We start from the raw sequence: 15,927 nt of genomic DNA, 5'->3' as shown, positions 1-15,927 counted from the left end.
CTCCCAGGTTCTGCTTCGCTGCTGGCTCATGCTGCTCCACTCCCTGCACTCTCCACCTGCTCTGCACAGTGTGCTTTGCCTAAGTGAAGCTCACCCTTGGCACAGGAGCATGATGGAAAGTGCCTGGGTGTTCTGGCAACAGAGTCAGCATGAAGCCTGGAGACAGTTGAATACATTCCTTTGACCGGCACCCACATTTTTCAATGCCTTTTAGAAAGCGGCTTTCACTGAAAAAAGAAACAGCGGCAAAGAGATCAAGATGTCAGGAAATGCTTTTGCTGACTTGGTGTGAAGAAAATATTTTTCTTATCCAAAGCAGCAGAAGAAGCTGAATAAGTCACTTGACCTTCCTTCCTTTCCTCTCCTTACCCTCTAGGCCTTCTGCTTCTGCAAAGGACATTTCTTCAGCCATTTGCCATCCTGTGTAGCACATTTCTTCATTTTTTCCCTTACATAGTCAGCTCAGTGGACTATTCAAAACACCTCTTGGTTTGCTCCTACGTTGCACCAATGGGCATAGCAAAGCCTTCTGCTTGGATCCGTCACACACACAGTGGTTATAGAATTTTGCATGAGCAATAGCTGAAATGATAGCAAGTGAGTTTTCTTTCTGGCATTTTGAATCTCTCTGCTCTAGTCTCAATAGTTTAGAAGCTGCAAATTTGTGGATCTAAGCCCATTATGCTTGAAAGCACTGCATAATGCAAAAATTCGTGCAGGAATTTGAGTCATTTTGCTAGGAAGTGTCATGCATAGCTCCCATGATTACTATTACAAAGTATGATCCTAATTAAAAGAAACCCAAATCACAAAAAGTACCTTTGTGTTCAGAATCCTTATAGTTTGCTAGTGTAAATTATTGTTTCCTTCCCTTCTCCTCTGGATTTCTTTGATCCTATAAGCCAGCACAGGTAAGGAGCAGAAAGTTGGATCTTTTTCCTATTATACCATGCATCTGCACTGCAAGTACGGTCCCCACTGCAGGCACTGTGGGTACAACATAGTCTCCAGGCTCATAATTAACAGTGATGATTAATGGCAAAGTATGTCAGAAACTGTGGGAATAACTGCTCATCCCTTAAGGAAGGGGAATGCACAGGATGACCTCTCAAAGTCTCTTCCAGCACCGTGACTCTGTGACAACACAAAAACAAAAGGCCCCCAGCTTGTTTTTCACGTAGTCAGCTCTTTGCAGGGCTGCAGCTAACAGCTAGGAAAAAACATCCTTCCATCTGCAAGCAGAGATCATTGATAGGTGTGCAAAATTCTCCTGCCAGATAAAATTTTTATGAATAGTTGATTCTTTTCTTCCAATTATTACCACAATTGTACTATGATGCTAGCTGCTAATGGCAGGTTCTCTGTTCAAAATTATGCTTTTTGTGACAGCTGTAATGTATGGACCTGGAAATGGAGCCGAGATTGCAGTAGGTGTCCTGCTGTCTTGTTAGAGGCTTCAACTCAATGGGCTTTCTTAGAATTCAGTCCAATGATGCATAGTAAAACTACTGTTTTCTGACCTGTTTCAATGGAAAGAGGTTTATATTAGAGAAGAATGGAAACACTGTATCTCAGAGATTTAGATTTTTGTAAAGCCATTTTCATCATTGCTCTCTTACCTTCCACAAGAAAACTAGGAACAAGAGAACACTTCAACAAAAATTTCAGTTTTTAGTAAAGATCCTCACCTTGAAAGGGGAAAATTATTTCACCTGGTGAATCTTTTCATGATGCTGATGTGAACGAAAGTGTGATGGCATGAAACTGGTGCCACTGTGGTAGCTGGTGTGCATGAACAGGTTTGTTCCCAGGTGGTGGCCATGCCTTGATAACTGGGCATTTCCTCCTCTGCTGCCGTCAGTAGCACCTCCCTGGTGGCTCAGGGGCTATTTATGCTGAGTAAGATGCTTGACCAGAACTACATTTTGGGAGTGCTTACGGGATTCCTCTGTCAGCTCGGCTTCAGCTTGTACTAACAAAGCAGTAGCAGATGGGAGAGAATAGGGTCAGAACAGTCAAGGGTTTTGTGTGGTTTCTGTCTGAAATGTTTCTCGGGTGCTCAAAGCCTACTTCTAGATTTCTCCACTTGCTCCTGCACACTGGGTAGAATCTATGCTTTTTTCTACCTGCAATTTAAACTGGTGAATTTTGGGAAAAGCTGCAGCTGGATGGGTATGTCTGGAAAAAAGAGAAAAAAAGAGAGAAAGAAAGAGAGAAAGAGAGAAAGAGAGAGAAAGAGAGAAAGAGAGAAAGAGGAGAAGAGAGAAAGAGAGAACTGAAATGTATGGAAGTAGAAGAAAAAAGGAAAAAAATCCGCAAAGCAAACTCCCAAAAGCCGCTTGGCCATTGTAGTAGAAAGTGCTGCTAAAAACCCAATCATGTCAGCATTGGCTAGAGGGAAGGTGCTCCTGACTCTGTGCACCCCATTCCTCTCCATCTCTCCTGCTTAAAACAATTCTGTCTATAATACCAGTAGATAGTTTGGCTTTGTCAAGGTTATTATTAACAAACCACTAATTACTAAGCTAATAGAATTAAAAGAAACACCCCACAATTAAGGCCTATAAAATTTGTATAATCTCTGTACTTTTGTAGGAGCAGTCTGACAGGGATGGCAGAGCCCCATTAAATGGCACAGAGGGTGGCTGGCTTCCAGGCAGTGTAACTCATCAGGTCTGTGGCAACATGTACTTCTTACTGCTGTTGGTAAGACGCATTTATTTGACCTTCACTTACTAAGACCAGACTAAGCCATTAGTTTTTCTTCTAGTGAATCCCATTAAATAACCTGCCAAATATTTCATCAGAGTTCCTAATGGGAAAACCTACAGAGGAGCTAATGTTTTTTATGGTCAGTAATGTAGCTTATCTTACGGTAGATCTGGAGGGACTTGGTCATGGATCAGGATCCTGTTATGCTAAACACTGCCAAATGTGGATCACATCCCATGTTTTTCCCCACAGAACTTATCATCTGAATAAATTTTGTCCACAGATCTTCCTTAGGATAGAGTACACCTGGACTGGAAAGATAAGACAGCAAGAATTACCTTTTTTGTTGTGAGTTATACTCAAGCAATATAAATGTAACTTTAAAAGTCATGCTTATTTAAAAGTCAAACCAACTGTATCTGTGCCCCTGTTTGTGACTGTGTCACAAATTGTTCCACTTACCCTGTTATGTATAATCAGAAGTCACAGTTTTATTTTGATCTTGTTCTTATTCTGTATGAATTGATATATGCAATGCTAAACACTTGCTTCTAGGTTAATTTTTTTAAGAACAGTGAATTGCTTAGAATGTTGCAACTAAGACTAAAATAAAGCATGAATTTTAATGTGCCACATCTTTTATTCAAGTATATACAGTTCGCATTTTTCATATAGGCTGAGTGAATCTCACCTTTATACTGTACATTTTTAATTAATTTTCAGCGAGGGAGGATTTAATTGCTCTTTAGAACTGACTGGTTTGAACTCTCAGATTAAGCTGAAAAGGTGTTGTGAAATATTGAAAAAGAGGAAAAACGAGAAACATACAAATGTTCATCATTAGCTAACTGCAGGACACTGCAAGTAAGGGAATTAAACTGATACATATGCTTTCTGTATAACATCTCAAACCTGTGTTGTACTGTTCATCTTGCTGCTGTGAATCTGAAGATTGGTAGTAAGGGTAGGGATCTTCTTCAAATATTGCAGCAACTCACAGTGTGTTGCTGCTATATGATGATCAGTTATAAAATAATTATCATAGAAATTTTCAAAACTGGACTTCAGTTCTACTCAGAGTATTCCCGCCTGAGCTGGTCACTCTCTCTAGGTTTCAAGTGGACTTGACAGGCAAGCAGAGTGGTTTTAGATTTCCTATATCTAATTTTGAGACTACACCCTTTGAGATTATTCAGTGCAAATACAACTCTTATAATGGTTCAGTGGTTCAATTCATTTTTCAACATGGTGTGATTTTTTGACGTGTTTTGTCTTTCTCTTAAAAAAAAAAAAAAGAGAACAGAGAAAATATTGTGGCCTCAACTATTTTCCTGTCACACAGCCTTCTGTCCCTATTCCCAGATAGGTATGTGGATCTTTTGTCATTTTTACATACTCCTTCTGTCCCCATTGCTAATGCTTATCTTTCCTAGTAGTCTGGATCCTCTTTTTTTCTTGTTCATCACCAATTATTAATTATTGTGTCCTTTTGGGAGAGTAAGAGACATGGTGCTGGATGCTGGCACTTGTTGTTTGGGGTTTACTCAGCAGTGGGGGAAGGCAGCAGCTGCCCAAAGCCTGTGAGGAGAAAACATGAGTAATGTTCAATCAAAAGTGGTCAAGGGCCCAATCTTACTTTTTGTTTTGCCCTATCATGGTCCCATGGGAATATTTTAAGGAATTATTTCAAAAATAAGTTTGATCTCATGGAACCTGGTTTCTGGTATTTGTCACCCGTTATTGGAGGAGCTCCTGTACCAGAGTGGGTATTAGAAACAAGAACAACATCCAAATTTGAGTATTGACCCAGAACTTTGCTGAAAGTCAAAGCAAATGCAAAGGTAATCATAATTTTCTGCTGCAATTTGTCTTTGGGCACACGTCCTTCTAGGGTTAGACAGCCAAGAACAAGAAAACTGAACGTTTTTACAAAAAGTGTTACTTAAAAGTGTTAAAAAGTTTTAGAAAGAGTTTTAAACTGAAAGAGGGTAGATTTAGACTAGATTTTAGGAAGAAATTCCTCATAATGAGAGTGTTGGGGCACTGGAACAAGTTGCCCAGAGAAGTTGTGGATGACCCATCCCTCAAGCAACCTGATCTAGTGAAAGATGTCCCTGCCTGTGGCAGGGAGTTGGAATTAGATGGTCTTTGAGGTTTTTTCCAACCCAAAACATTCTATAATACCATGATTGCTCATGGGTGGGTAGACTGGAGACAACTGAGGGCTCAGAAGCTGCAAGCCAATGCACAGAATGGAGAAGAAAAGCAACAGGCTACAGCAGTGCAGGTGAACAGTCCCACTGGAAGCCTGCAGAGGAGCCTTCTGGCTTAGCATCATCTGTTGCTGGAACAAACTATTTCATGATTATCTGATTTCTCCTGTATCCAGGAAATTCCTGATTTTGTTGCAAATTGCTAATTTTAAAAAAAATAACTTTACCTAGCTATTTAAGTCAAAAAGAATATCAGTGTTTATTAATATCAAGCTTATGTGGCACAGAGATCTGGTGTATCTGGGTGACCTTCCTGTTTAATGGCTTCCTTTTCTGCATTATAGCCCCACAGCCTGTGTCCCGTGTCCTGCTGGAGTGAGTACTTCTGTCCATTGGAGCATGGAGGGGGTTCAGCTCTCACCATTATTTTCAAGTCCCTGAGTCATCTGAGTCCTTTTTTTTCTGGTAACCACCCATGACTATTATTGGATGTGTGTGAACACCCCCTCCCTCCCACAGTAACAAACCTTCCTAGTTGTTTTGCTGACCTCTCACACCCAGCTGAGCACACAAGTGTCTACACACACCACAGTGATATCTGGTGTTGTCTCGGTTGCTTCTCAGACCTTGCTGCTTATGTGTGCTGAGAGACAGAAGTGAATTTAGGCCACATCTTTTCTCTCCTCCCTCTCCCTTTTTACAAGGATTAATAAATAGCTGAATTCTACTTGGCTTGACTTTTGTTCTGTTCTCAGGGCTTGCTTCGGTACATAACGATAATTTCCTGCTGAACTGCTTCTGCTGCAATTTGCCTGTTTCACTTCCCTTCCAAAAGAAGTGACTTCAGAGTAAATACCAGACCAGAACTGTGTGACTCCCAGCCAGGGTTAAATGTGACCACAGAGCCTTGTGATTTTACCCAGCTTCTGATTTCACCAGTGATGTCTTCCAGTTTTGAGCTAAAGTATGTTTGCTGTGAGGAGAGCGCCCAAGTTTTCAGCTGTGAATTCTCAACCATCTGCAAAGCAGAACACAACTTCAAGATCCCCTGTGCAAACTATCTGCTCTTCTGAGATGCAAAACTGTGAGAAAAGAGTAATACTACGTTCAGAGGGGTTCACCCTTGCTTTTTCAGGTCCTCATTTTATTACAAGGACTGGAAAACCACTTTGTATGTGTGAGAGAGCTCAGCATAATAATAACAGAAATGACGTGACTATTATTATTTCTGTGCTGGGGTGGTGCTGCCTGTGGCTCTGTGAAAGTGTGCAGCTCTCTTCCCTCTAAAGCTTTAATAAAATCAAGAGGGAAGAAGAGCACCAGCTTGTTGTAGCACTCTGTGAGATGTGGGTTTGGCTGGAGGGTTATGTGAGGGCACCTTTGCCAAGGTGCATCATGCAGACACCCCAATATACCCCTCTGGCTCCAGAAACCCCCAAGGACTATTTTCTAGCCAAACGCAGCAGGAGCACATGGCAGGTATACCACCATGCCTGCTGCCCTGAGCGAAGGGCTTACATCAAGGAGAAACAGCCGCCGCCGTCACAGATGGGCGCAGCTGTGACACCCCCAGCCCAGGGCTGATGGGGACAGAGGCCCTGGCAGCTCACAGGCCCTGGGCCAAGGGGAGCAGCTGTGGAGCCTCTGTGGCTGGGGGCTCCTGCACACAGCAGATGCAAACCCACTGCTCCGTACCCAGCTCCCACAGGTGTAACCGGCTGCGCAGCGTGCACAGCGACCTGGAGCTGGGACCTGGAGCTGGAGGAGAGTTACTGCAGTGAGATGGAGGGCAAAGAGGAGACAGCAGCTGCAGCACAGCCAGGCAGGCAACAGAGATTCTGACAGGTGAGGGCACACCTCCAGGCTTGTCATCTCACTGCGGTCACAACAGATAGCCTTAATGAGGGACTCAAGGAAAAGACACCAGTGGCTTTGCCTCCTTCTTTTTGTTGGGGACTGTATTTGGTGTGAGAACAGCATGGAAGAACACATGAAGCTGCCTGTAGAAAAGCAAATATTACCATGACCTGGGCTGGTGCTGCTGGCGTTGTGGAAAGGCAGAGGCAAAGTGCTGAGATGGAGACATTAATGAGAAGTGCTGAGAAATGAAGAGTTTAAATGAAAGCATGAATCTGAAAAGTGTGTAGAAGCAGCTGTTGAGAGGGGTAGGATGGTCAAACCACCAAGTAGGAAAGCAAGAGGTACAGACTGGGAGGAGATGATGGGGGGGCCACAGTGACAGAGGCTGCAAACAGAGTGCATGGAAGTGTCACAAAGAAAACAAGACCTTTCTGGAGAAGAAGGTGCTGTGTTACAGACTAAGCATATTGACATCTTTTATGTAAGAAGGGACAGGATTTCACAGACCACTATCATAAATGGTCACTCTCCAAACTTCAGCTTTAACTGGGAAAAAATCAAATGCTGTATGATAATGGACTTATTTGCAGACTCTTTGATTACCAAACTATATTAAAATATTTAACCTGTAGTAGGAAACATTCTGTGTTAGAAAACGTAAACAAAATTTACAGTTGAAGTAGTCTTTTTAACTTTTTACAAAAGTAGCAAATGTTCTCCTTCTCCAACTACTTTTCTGGTAATTAGAAATTCATTCTTGAGTAACATACTCTCACTTGTGTTTTTCATAGTTTCCCAATTAGAGAGAGCGAAAAAAGTTTTGTCATAATCTCCTTAATGAAATGCAGTCACCAAACTTTCAACATGCAGTTTTCTTGCTGCAGTAAAGTCAGCTATTGGGTAGGAGTGATAAACTCTACAATAACACAATTGATAGCACAATAAGCCGTATTCAGAAGGAAACATTACAATCCAGGAGACACACTTAGCCCCTCAAAAAACACCCCAAACCCCCTGATGTTGAATGTTCATAGCCAGAGATTTTTTATTGCAATTTTTAGATCACTTTTGGAGGACGCCTTCCTTAATCAAATACTATTGCCTTTAAAGATTAGTGTTCACAGCCTAATCATGCTGCACTTAGCTTAATTTGCTTTGCTATGGACTCATTAAATTCTTTCTTTTGGTCAGAAACCCTACCATGGCTTGGCAGAGAAACAGGAAATCTCTTCTCTGCGTTCAGAGTTGTGACTGCTCTTTCATTTTAACACACAGACTGGAGGGTGCTGCAGCAAATTACATGTGGGTCACTCCTTCCTTCCTATGTAAGGGGCTCACAACCCCTTAAAACACTTTGTCAGCTGGACAACTGGGCAAGAGGGAGAAAAATTATTCTTATGTCAAAAATGGCTCAGATTTCCATTATATCAGATCTAAAGTTTAATTTTAGTTTACCTGAAACCTCAGTGGCAACAATTCCTGCAACTGATTGTTGAGGATGCTTTCATCCCATCTCAGCTTATGAGCATCTGGTGGTCATGGAGAGACTTTCCTGAATTGCTACTGTTATTTGTGCTGAGAAAGTGCATTTAAGGAACAACCTGGGAACAGTTACCTGTTATTTGAACTGGAATCTGTAAATCAGAGTAAAGCACAAGCAATAAATAGTAGAGGTTTTGCACTATTGTTTTCCTGGCAGCTGAGCAATGCAAAAATTGTTTTCCTCACCAAAGTTTGGAAGTCCATTAAGAAGTTGCAAGCAGATGCGTCATGATACTCCCTACACCTGCAGGAGTATGCAGACAGATGTGGTACCTTGCAGTCTCACCTGGGTCCATGGAAAGTGTCTCCTCACACAGGGAGCAGTAAGGAGTATTTTAATTGCTGGATGAGCTACTGCCTGGCTGCATTAGCTCTAACTAGACACCCCTGGTGCTGTCACACACTTCACCTGCAGCTGAACTGAACTAAGAAAAAAATCAAACTCTTTCCTATCTTTGGTATCTTCCAAGGAAACCTGTTTGTGTCCTGCACCAGAAAGGCATGAACTGACTTCCAGAGCTAAGACCCACAAGCACATGTGAAGAGCCACTACAACAGGCAGAGCTACACTTTTAGCAGCATAACTTAAAATAGGTGACTTTACCACACTGGTGCAGCCATGGCTTTTGGTAGTGTACCTGTGTTCTGGACATGCAGGACAATGCACTCACATGTCTTTCCATTTTCTGTACTGTTCATTATATTACAGAGACACTCATTTAGAAGTAATCTGTACATGTTGGCAAGGAACTACTTGTGCCAGTAATGCCAATTTGCTCCTCTAAATTGAGAAAATGGAGCATAAATTCTCTCTACTTGAGAACCTTATTGGTGAACTTAATCAGATGAGGACACTATGGGAAAGCCTCCCTTTGGTCAAATGATTTTAAAGAAGAGTACTGTAGAATACTTAAAAGTTTTTGTACCACTAAACCCCTCATTGTTTACTATTCTGGACTAATTTTTCTTAAAGAATTTAACTGCATAATGTTTGCTGCTAATGCTGAACTCCCATTTTAATTCAAGTATTTTATGAAAATTTCCCCCATGATTATTTGCTCATTAATGCAGGTAAGTTCTGATTTTTTTTTTTTTTATTCTTGATGCATTTGCTAGAACTAGAATCACATCCTTTTATCAGCTTCTGAATTGCGACAGTTTGGAGAGAACACACTGTTAACTTGAACTTTGCAACATTTGACTGTGAGCTTTACATATTATACCAATAGTAGTTTGATTCATTGGTTTCTGCCTGCAGCAGAACTCTCTTAGGGAGTCAATGTGGATTTGTTTAGGTAAAACCTGAGAGATTTTTCTATACTTGAAAAAGAATACAATTAGAGAGATTATTGTTTAGAAGGACAAACTGCTTTCAAAAACATAGGTAATATCACAGGGAAAAGTGGGTACTCAGCGCTGAATAAATCTTCTAAAAATTAAGAAGAATTAAGAAGAATTCTTAACTAAGAATTGCTAAGAATTAATTAAGAATAAAAAGAATTCTTTTTAAAACTAGGAAGAGTTATGAAAATCAATTTCTTTCACTATTTTTAATCTCCAATATTATTTATTCTTTGAAGATTTAACTTGCAAGACTTCTAATCTACTGCTGGGGGCTTGAACTGTCCAGTTATCCTAGATGAAGATCCTCTGTCTACTCATCAATTACAGATGTTAATCGGAGTGAGGGTCATGATACTAATCAGTTGCACAAATGACCTACATGGGGAAACAAATAGATGAATAATATCTTCAGATCACCACTAGTGGTAAATATTGCTCTGTTAAATATTTGCATATACATGATGGAACATTGCTTGTTTGTTATGGGATTTTGGTTGGTTGGGTGGGTTTTTGCTTTCCAGAAAAAAAAAAAAATTAAAACCTCTGCATTTGAACAAAAGTGACTGAAGGGAGAAGCAAAACTTTTTTTTTTTTTTTTTTTTTGCTGTTGCACGATAATGCTAGCAGGAATTAGTACTTAAAAAAAAAAATCTGTTGGTGTGTGTTTCCTGTTCCAGTTTGTTTAGTCACAAGTCTGAATTAGATCTCTCTGTTGGTTGGTTTCATTTACTATAAACAGGTCTTGTGCTTTGTTTCAATACATCAAAGCCCATAGCCAGGCACAGACAGGTAATGTAAAAGGGGGTAAGAAAGTTTACAGTCTTGCTTCATTGTTTCTTTAAGCCTTCCAGACAACGGTCAGAGGGATCACACGGAGTTTAAAAGAAGGCTTGGTTGGTTTTTTCTATATAAAAACTGGTTTCTCTTTTGTTCCTTTTCTAGAAACCACATGTAACTTTAGGTCAGAAAAGTGTAAAATGTGGCACTTCTTAAACCAGCGTTACCGCTGCCTTGGGGTAACTGGATCAGGCAAAGGGGCAGGCTCCTCTCCCTCCTATGCTTATGCCTGCTGCTGTCCTTCGGGTGAGTACCAGAGGTTTATTTTCTTTTCAAATATCCATCCACCTGAAGGAGGCAGATGGCTGAGAAGGGTATTTTCTCATGACTGACATTGCCAAAAAAAATATCACTCTTTTAGCCCCTTAAAGATAAATGTGAATCACTCCTTCCCACTGTATTTTTAGTAAAGCTGCTCTAAAAGTTTGCTTCCTTCCAGCCCTTGCATCTCTCCAGGTTTTCCTCTCTGGATTTTTTCCTTTTTTTTTTTTTTTTTTTTTTTTTTTTTTTTTTTTTTTTTTTGAGTTCGGTTTTGTTTGTTTGGGGGATTTTTTGTTAGTGGTTTTTTGGGGGGGGGGGGTTTGTTTGTTTTCGGGGTTTTTTTATCTGCCCTCTTAAAACAACAGGAATGCTGGCTGGCCCTCAGCCAGCCAGAACTCAGCAAGCAGGGTAAAATTTCAGTTCAGATTTACGGGAAGGTGTTGGGAGTAAAAATCTGGTTTGGTGAGTTTAAGGCAGGGAGTAGTCCAGAGACAACCTTGCTACTGTGAGTGTGGAGAGAAAGAGAGGAGGAGGGGGGGAGGAGGATAATAAAAACCACCCAGGCTGGAGATTAGAGACCAATTTTTCCCCTGTCCGAGTTTCAGTGCGTGTTCCTGAGCTCTTGCAGCCTTATCGAGTTTGTAGGCAGAAAGCCGGGTCTGGGGGTGGAAGAGCTCCGCGGTGCCGGCAAAGAGCTCAAGCGCCCCGCTCAGCGCCCTGGAATGTGCGGCTTATGGCAGGGGCGAGCAGGGGGTTTGGCTTAGCTGGTACTAATTGCAAGTTTTAGCGCTCAAAAACTCTGTTTAAAAGGGAAAAAAAAAAAAGAAAGCAAAGAAGCGAAGAGCCAAGAGAGGGGGTTAAGATTGGGAGAGCTGTTGCTCCAAGCAGCGGTGCAAGGAGTTGCTCAACTCTCATTTAGCAGTGCGGTAGGAAGGACAATGCATTAGGTCGCTACCCCAAAACGTTGCCGTTGCTGCGAATGGTGCTGGGCGCTGAGGTGGGCTCCAGGTAGGTACCGTCGCTTTTCGGTTTGCTCTGCACTTCCTCCCTCCTTAGCTGAGGATTGGATTGTACTTACTCTTCGGTGATTGGGTTGACAATGTAAGCGACCAGAAGTTCACTCAGACTCAGAAAATACATTTTAAAATATCTTTGGGGGGGAAAGCAAATGGAGAGGACTGCAGAGGGTTTTGGTAGAGTTTTAGTGACTCTTTCCAACTGACAGATTTCTGGTGATTCTGAAGAAAGATGAGAGATTAGAGGCAGAGGCAGGTATTAAACAAGGACAGAGTGAGAAGTGATTTGCAGATCGGAGAGTTTTAATTTAAAATACGTGTTTCTCCATGTCAAAGAAAAACCACAGCGTGACTTGCTGTGGTAAACTGTCTTTGGAGTCAGTTTCGGAAGGTGTGGTTTTTTCGTATGGCTGTTTCTTCTTTTTGAACACTTAAAATTCTATAGGTCGTACAGACCACAGAGCCTTGGCACAAGTGACAGGGAGGTGACAAGAAGGCTCTGACTCTGCTGTCTGCCAATCTGTTATAGACATTAGCATAAGAATGGGATCTTATCTGTGAAAAGTTTCTGAAGACCATTTAAAATACATGTATCCATCAGGAGGTCAAACATCTTCTTCATGCTGAGATATGCGTGATTAGATGAAAAATGCTGGGATCTCCTTATTCATGTTAAAAGAAATAGCAGAGTTTAAAGTTTTTTTAGAGGTAAGGCGACACAGCTCATTTCTTCTTAGAAATTTAAAATAAAACTTTGCGCTAAAGCCAACCTATTATAATGGTTAAAGGTGGGATCTTAGAGGTCACAAAATCCTTACTAAATTTTTTCGGCTCAACTGGACTGACCTGGCAGAAGGCAGGAGCGTTAGGCGGGGCTGAAATGAGCCGCCTGAGGCAAACGCAAGCTGAGTATCGGTGCCCTGATGAGCCTCCTAGACTTTGCAAATGAGAAATTGGACAAGCCTGCAATTATTCTCTGCCAGTCTGGCCGAGCTCACATGGTGCGAGAGGGGAGCCGTGCGCGTTTCGCAAGGCGGCGGCGCGGCCGGCACAGGCGGGCTGGGGCGCACGGCGCGGGGTGGGCTGCGCGCCCGCGCAGGTGCCCGCCCCTGGGGCCAGAGGTCGCCCGTGGTGTTAAGCGGAGCCTGGTATACAGCTGGAAAACTGGAAGGCAGCGTGCACTCTCAGAGAGGAGGTGGAGATAAAGGGCCGCTGCTGCTTGGTGTCCGGCAGACTCGAAGCTAAAGCCAACAGACTGCTGTCTGCTAGATAAACGGAGAGACAAACACTCCTTTTGCACATTCGTTCTCTCTCCCGCCACTCCCCTGCATATTCCCGTCCTGGGAGAGGTTGTTCTCTGGCTTGTTTCAAAGCTGTGCATCCTGCCGAGAGCTGAGGGCAGCTGTTCCCACCTCGCCTCCCAGTTCGGGGAGAGCCCAGCTCCCTCTGCTGCTTTTGGGGTCTGACCTCTTCGGAGCCTCTGGGCCCGAAGTGTTGTTAGGGAAATACTTGGAGTTGACTGGCATGTAAATAGTTGTTAATAATTCCTGAAGTGTCCCTGCTGCAACTGAGGATGGAAAATCTTTGTTTGAAGTTTTAGAAAATAAAAGAATGTACTTCCTTCAATACAACAGATTTTTTTTAAGTTGAAAACATCGTAATAAAAATATTTAATATAAGCAGTGGAGATGGTAGAGCCTTCAGAGAATGCTGTTTTTATGGCAGCTTGGTCTGAATCCTTGATCTTGCATGGCCCTTGCCTGCCTGGCTTCAGCAGGGCTATCCCTGGAACTGGGGTCTGCTTTTGCAGCTTCCCACATTTTGGACTCTTGGCTTCCTGCACATGGCAGAGCGCCCTCACTTTGCTACCCCTCTGTGAGATGCTACACCCTCTTCTGTGGAAGCTGTGAGAGCACCTGATAGCTAGAGAAGATCAGGGTTACTCAGGAGTGGTGTGAGAGGGCTTGTTGGTTTACCATAGGAGCCCACAGCACTGCTAGGGTGACGAACTCCAGCAGATGTTACACCGCATTTATGGGTGAAACAAAAATGCAATCTTGGCTTTTTCGGTTCAAATGGTCTGATCACTTGTGTGCAGTTTCCTGAACCAATATTGCTCTGGTTTACTCAGAAATTTAGTAGGGGCAAGTATGTGCTCTTTGTGAAGAAGCATTGACAGATCCTGTTCCTGTTAAATAAGAAAAATCAATGATGAACATAAAGATGAACATAAAGATCAGCTTTTCTTTGTAGCAAGGAAGCAGATCTAACAATTTAGCTATAAAGAGACTATTTCCATGCTTGTATGTGGCTGTATGTAGTTGCCTCTTTTGTCATGAAGTTGAAATCTCCAAATTACTGATGACTTAAACCAACAAATCCTTCCCTATATTGTAGTTACTTTGAAATTTGTTTCATAAGAGGATTCTTAGGTGCAACCTTCAAGTTTGTAAAATGGATCCCAGGAACAGGATTTTTTTTTTCTGCTCCCTTAGCAGACGGAAGGACTGACTCTTATCTTTCCAGTATGAGGCCTAAAATAATATTTCTTTCTGCTGTAGTAATTTTTTTTCAATAAAATGCTTCTGGGTACACCTAGCTCTTGCCAAGATCAGGAACATCTCAGTAGCCTTGCTGAGACAATGCAGGCTTTGTATAGCTATGGCTGGTACGGCTTTGGTGATACAGTCAACAGAGGAAAGCAACTTTTTAGTAACTGCAAAGCTGACTACCTGATATTTGAGGACATTTTTGTCCTTTCCAGGCTTTCATTTGTCCTGATCCCAAGTAAGATTTTATTTGAAAAGAAGAAAGAGGTTTCTGATATTTTTAAAGTGTGTTTTACTAAATATGTTTAGTGTCTGGATGTTATCTTTTGCTTAGGTAGGTCATAAAGCTGAGACTGAATCAGCACAGATGGGCTTATTTGCCCCTTGAGATAGAGAGAAACTACAAAGGCATGAGAATCCTCAACCAATAATAATGTGACAACAGTAACTTTCAGGTATTTCCAAAGGGGGAGCAGCTTAAGCAGCCACTAACAGCTGAGAGGCTTTCTATCCTATTTGCCAATGTGAGGGCCATTGGGAGGTTTACTCTGGAGAAGCAACACCCCAAGTGATGTAGCTCAGAGTCTGCATGCATGTTTGAGTACCCAATGAATGGGCTGGAGTTGTGCCTTAGAAATAAACTGAGATACTGCCTCTGCCTTTTTGTCTTTTATCAGAGAAACTTAGCAAGCTCCACCACAAGTCAGGGTGTAGGCTGAATTTCAGCAAGCTGGGTTCCCAGCAACTTTCACGATGTCATTTATGATTGCTGTGTCACAGACCTGTGATTCCTGACCTGGGTGTTTCTGCTGTGTGGACCTGCTCGTACAGGCAGAGCGGAAGGACTGTCACTGCCATGTGGGGTTTATGCATGAAATAGCTGGTGAGAGGCAAGAGATGGGATAGGTGCACATGGAGCGCAAGGAAGTGGTGAGGGGTCAGCTAGGTACGTAGCAAGAACAGCATGCCAGCAGACTGGCTGCTGTTGTACTATCTCAACAGCAAGGGAGAGATTTTTAGAAGGAATTTAAGAGAGGTGAGCAAAGTTCCTCTGCAGTTGTGACCAGGGAGGTAGTCCCAGTGAGGAATTATGAAGGGAAACAGAAGGGCATATGATGGAAAGCATAAAGTGGGTGTTCATAATCTGCAAAGGACACCTGTTTGTGCTATTCAGCTCTGCCTGCCTGAGCAAGTACCATGTGTAAGGGCACCTTTTATTTTATTTGTTAGAAGATGGAGAGAGGATCAACAGGAACACAAAAAATGAGTGGTACATTCAAAGGTATGAAAATCACTCTTGAAGTAATATTTGGAAGATGAAATAGTGGATGAAGATTGTAGATCAACCGTGGATCAAATCATGAAAGAACAAAAAGGAATGTCACCATTAATGAGCTAATGTGAGGGTGAGACTCCAGAGAAGTGTTTCATCTATGAGGGCAGATAGAATAGCCAATGTCTTTGGCATGCATGCAGAAGGCATCAACAGGTCTTAGCTGTACCTTGAAAGAAAGGCTCCCCAAAAAAACCTGTGCCCTGCCTGCAAACAGAGCAGTAATGGTCACTGTGGAAAGGAGAGAAAAGAGACTTCGG

The 15,927-nt window shown here is 42.3% G+C and overlaps 1 protein-coding gene across 4 annotated transcripts in view; it reads left to right on the top strand.

Moving 5' to 3' along the window:
• Positions 1 to 10,355: 10,355 nt before the first annotated feature.
• The window catches only part of RBM47 (RNA binding motif protein 47), a 76,566-nt gene continuing 70,994 nt past the window's right edge, over positions 10,356 to 15,927 (top strand). For 2 of the 4 annotated variants that reach the window (XM_032109309.1, XM_032109307.1), the window contains exons 1-2: positions 10,356 to 10,460; positions 10,614 to 10,754. Coding sequence is in view for 1 of the 4 variants with exons in the window: in XM_032109306.1 (XP_031965197.1) it covers positions 11,749 to 11,777 (29 nt within the window). In the remaining 3 variants the exon portion in view is untranslated. Of the gene's footprint in view, positions 10,461 to 10,613; positions 10,755 to 11,200; positions 11,778 to 15,927 lie in introns of those variants that run through there. The other 2 variants (XM_032109308.1, XM_032109306.1) reach the window with 2 other exon arrangements.

This window comes from Corvus moneduloides, chromosome 5 (genome assembly GCF_009650955.1).
Source record: "Corvus moneduloides isolate bCorMon1 chromosome 5, bCorMon1.pri, whole genome shotgun sequence".
Taxonomy (NCBI): domain Eukaryota; kingdom Metazoa; phylum Chordata; class Aves; order Passeriformes; family Corvidae; genus Corvus; species Corvus moneduloides.
The sequence above is the reverse complement of the archived record's forward strand: the minus strand, read 5'-3'. Positions and strand labels throughout refer to the sequence as shown.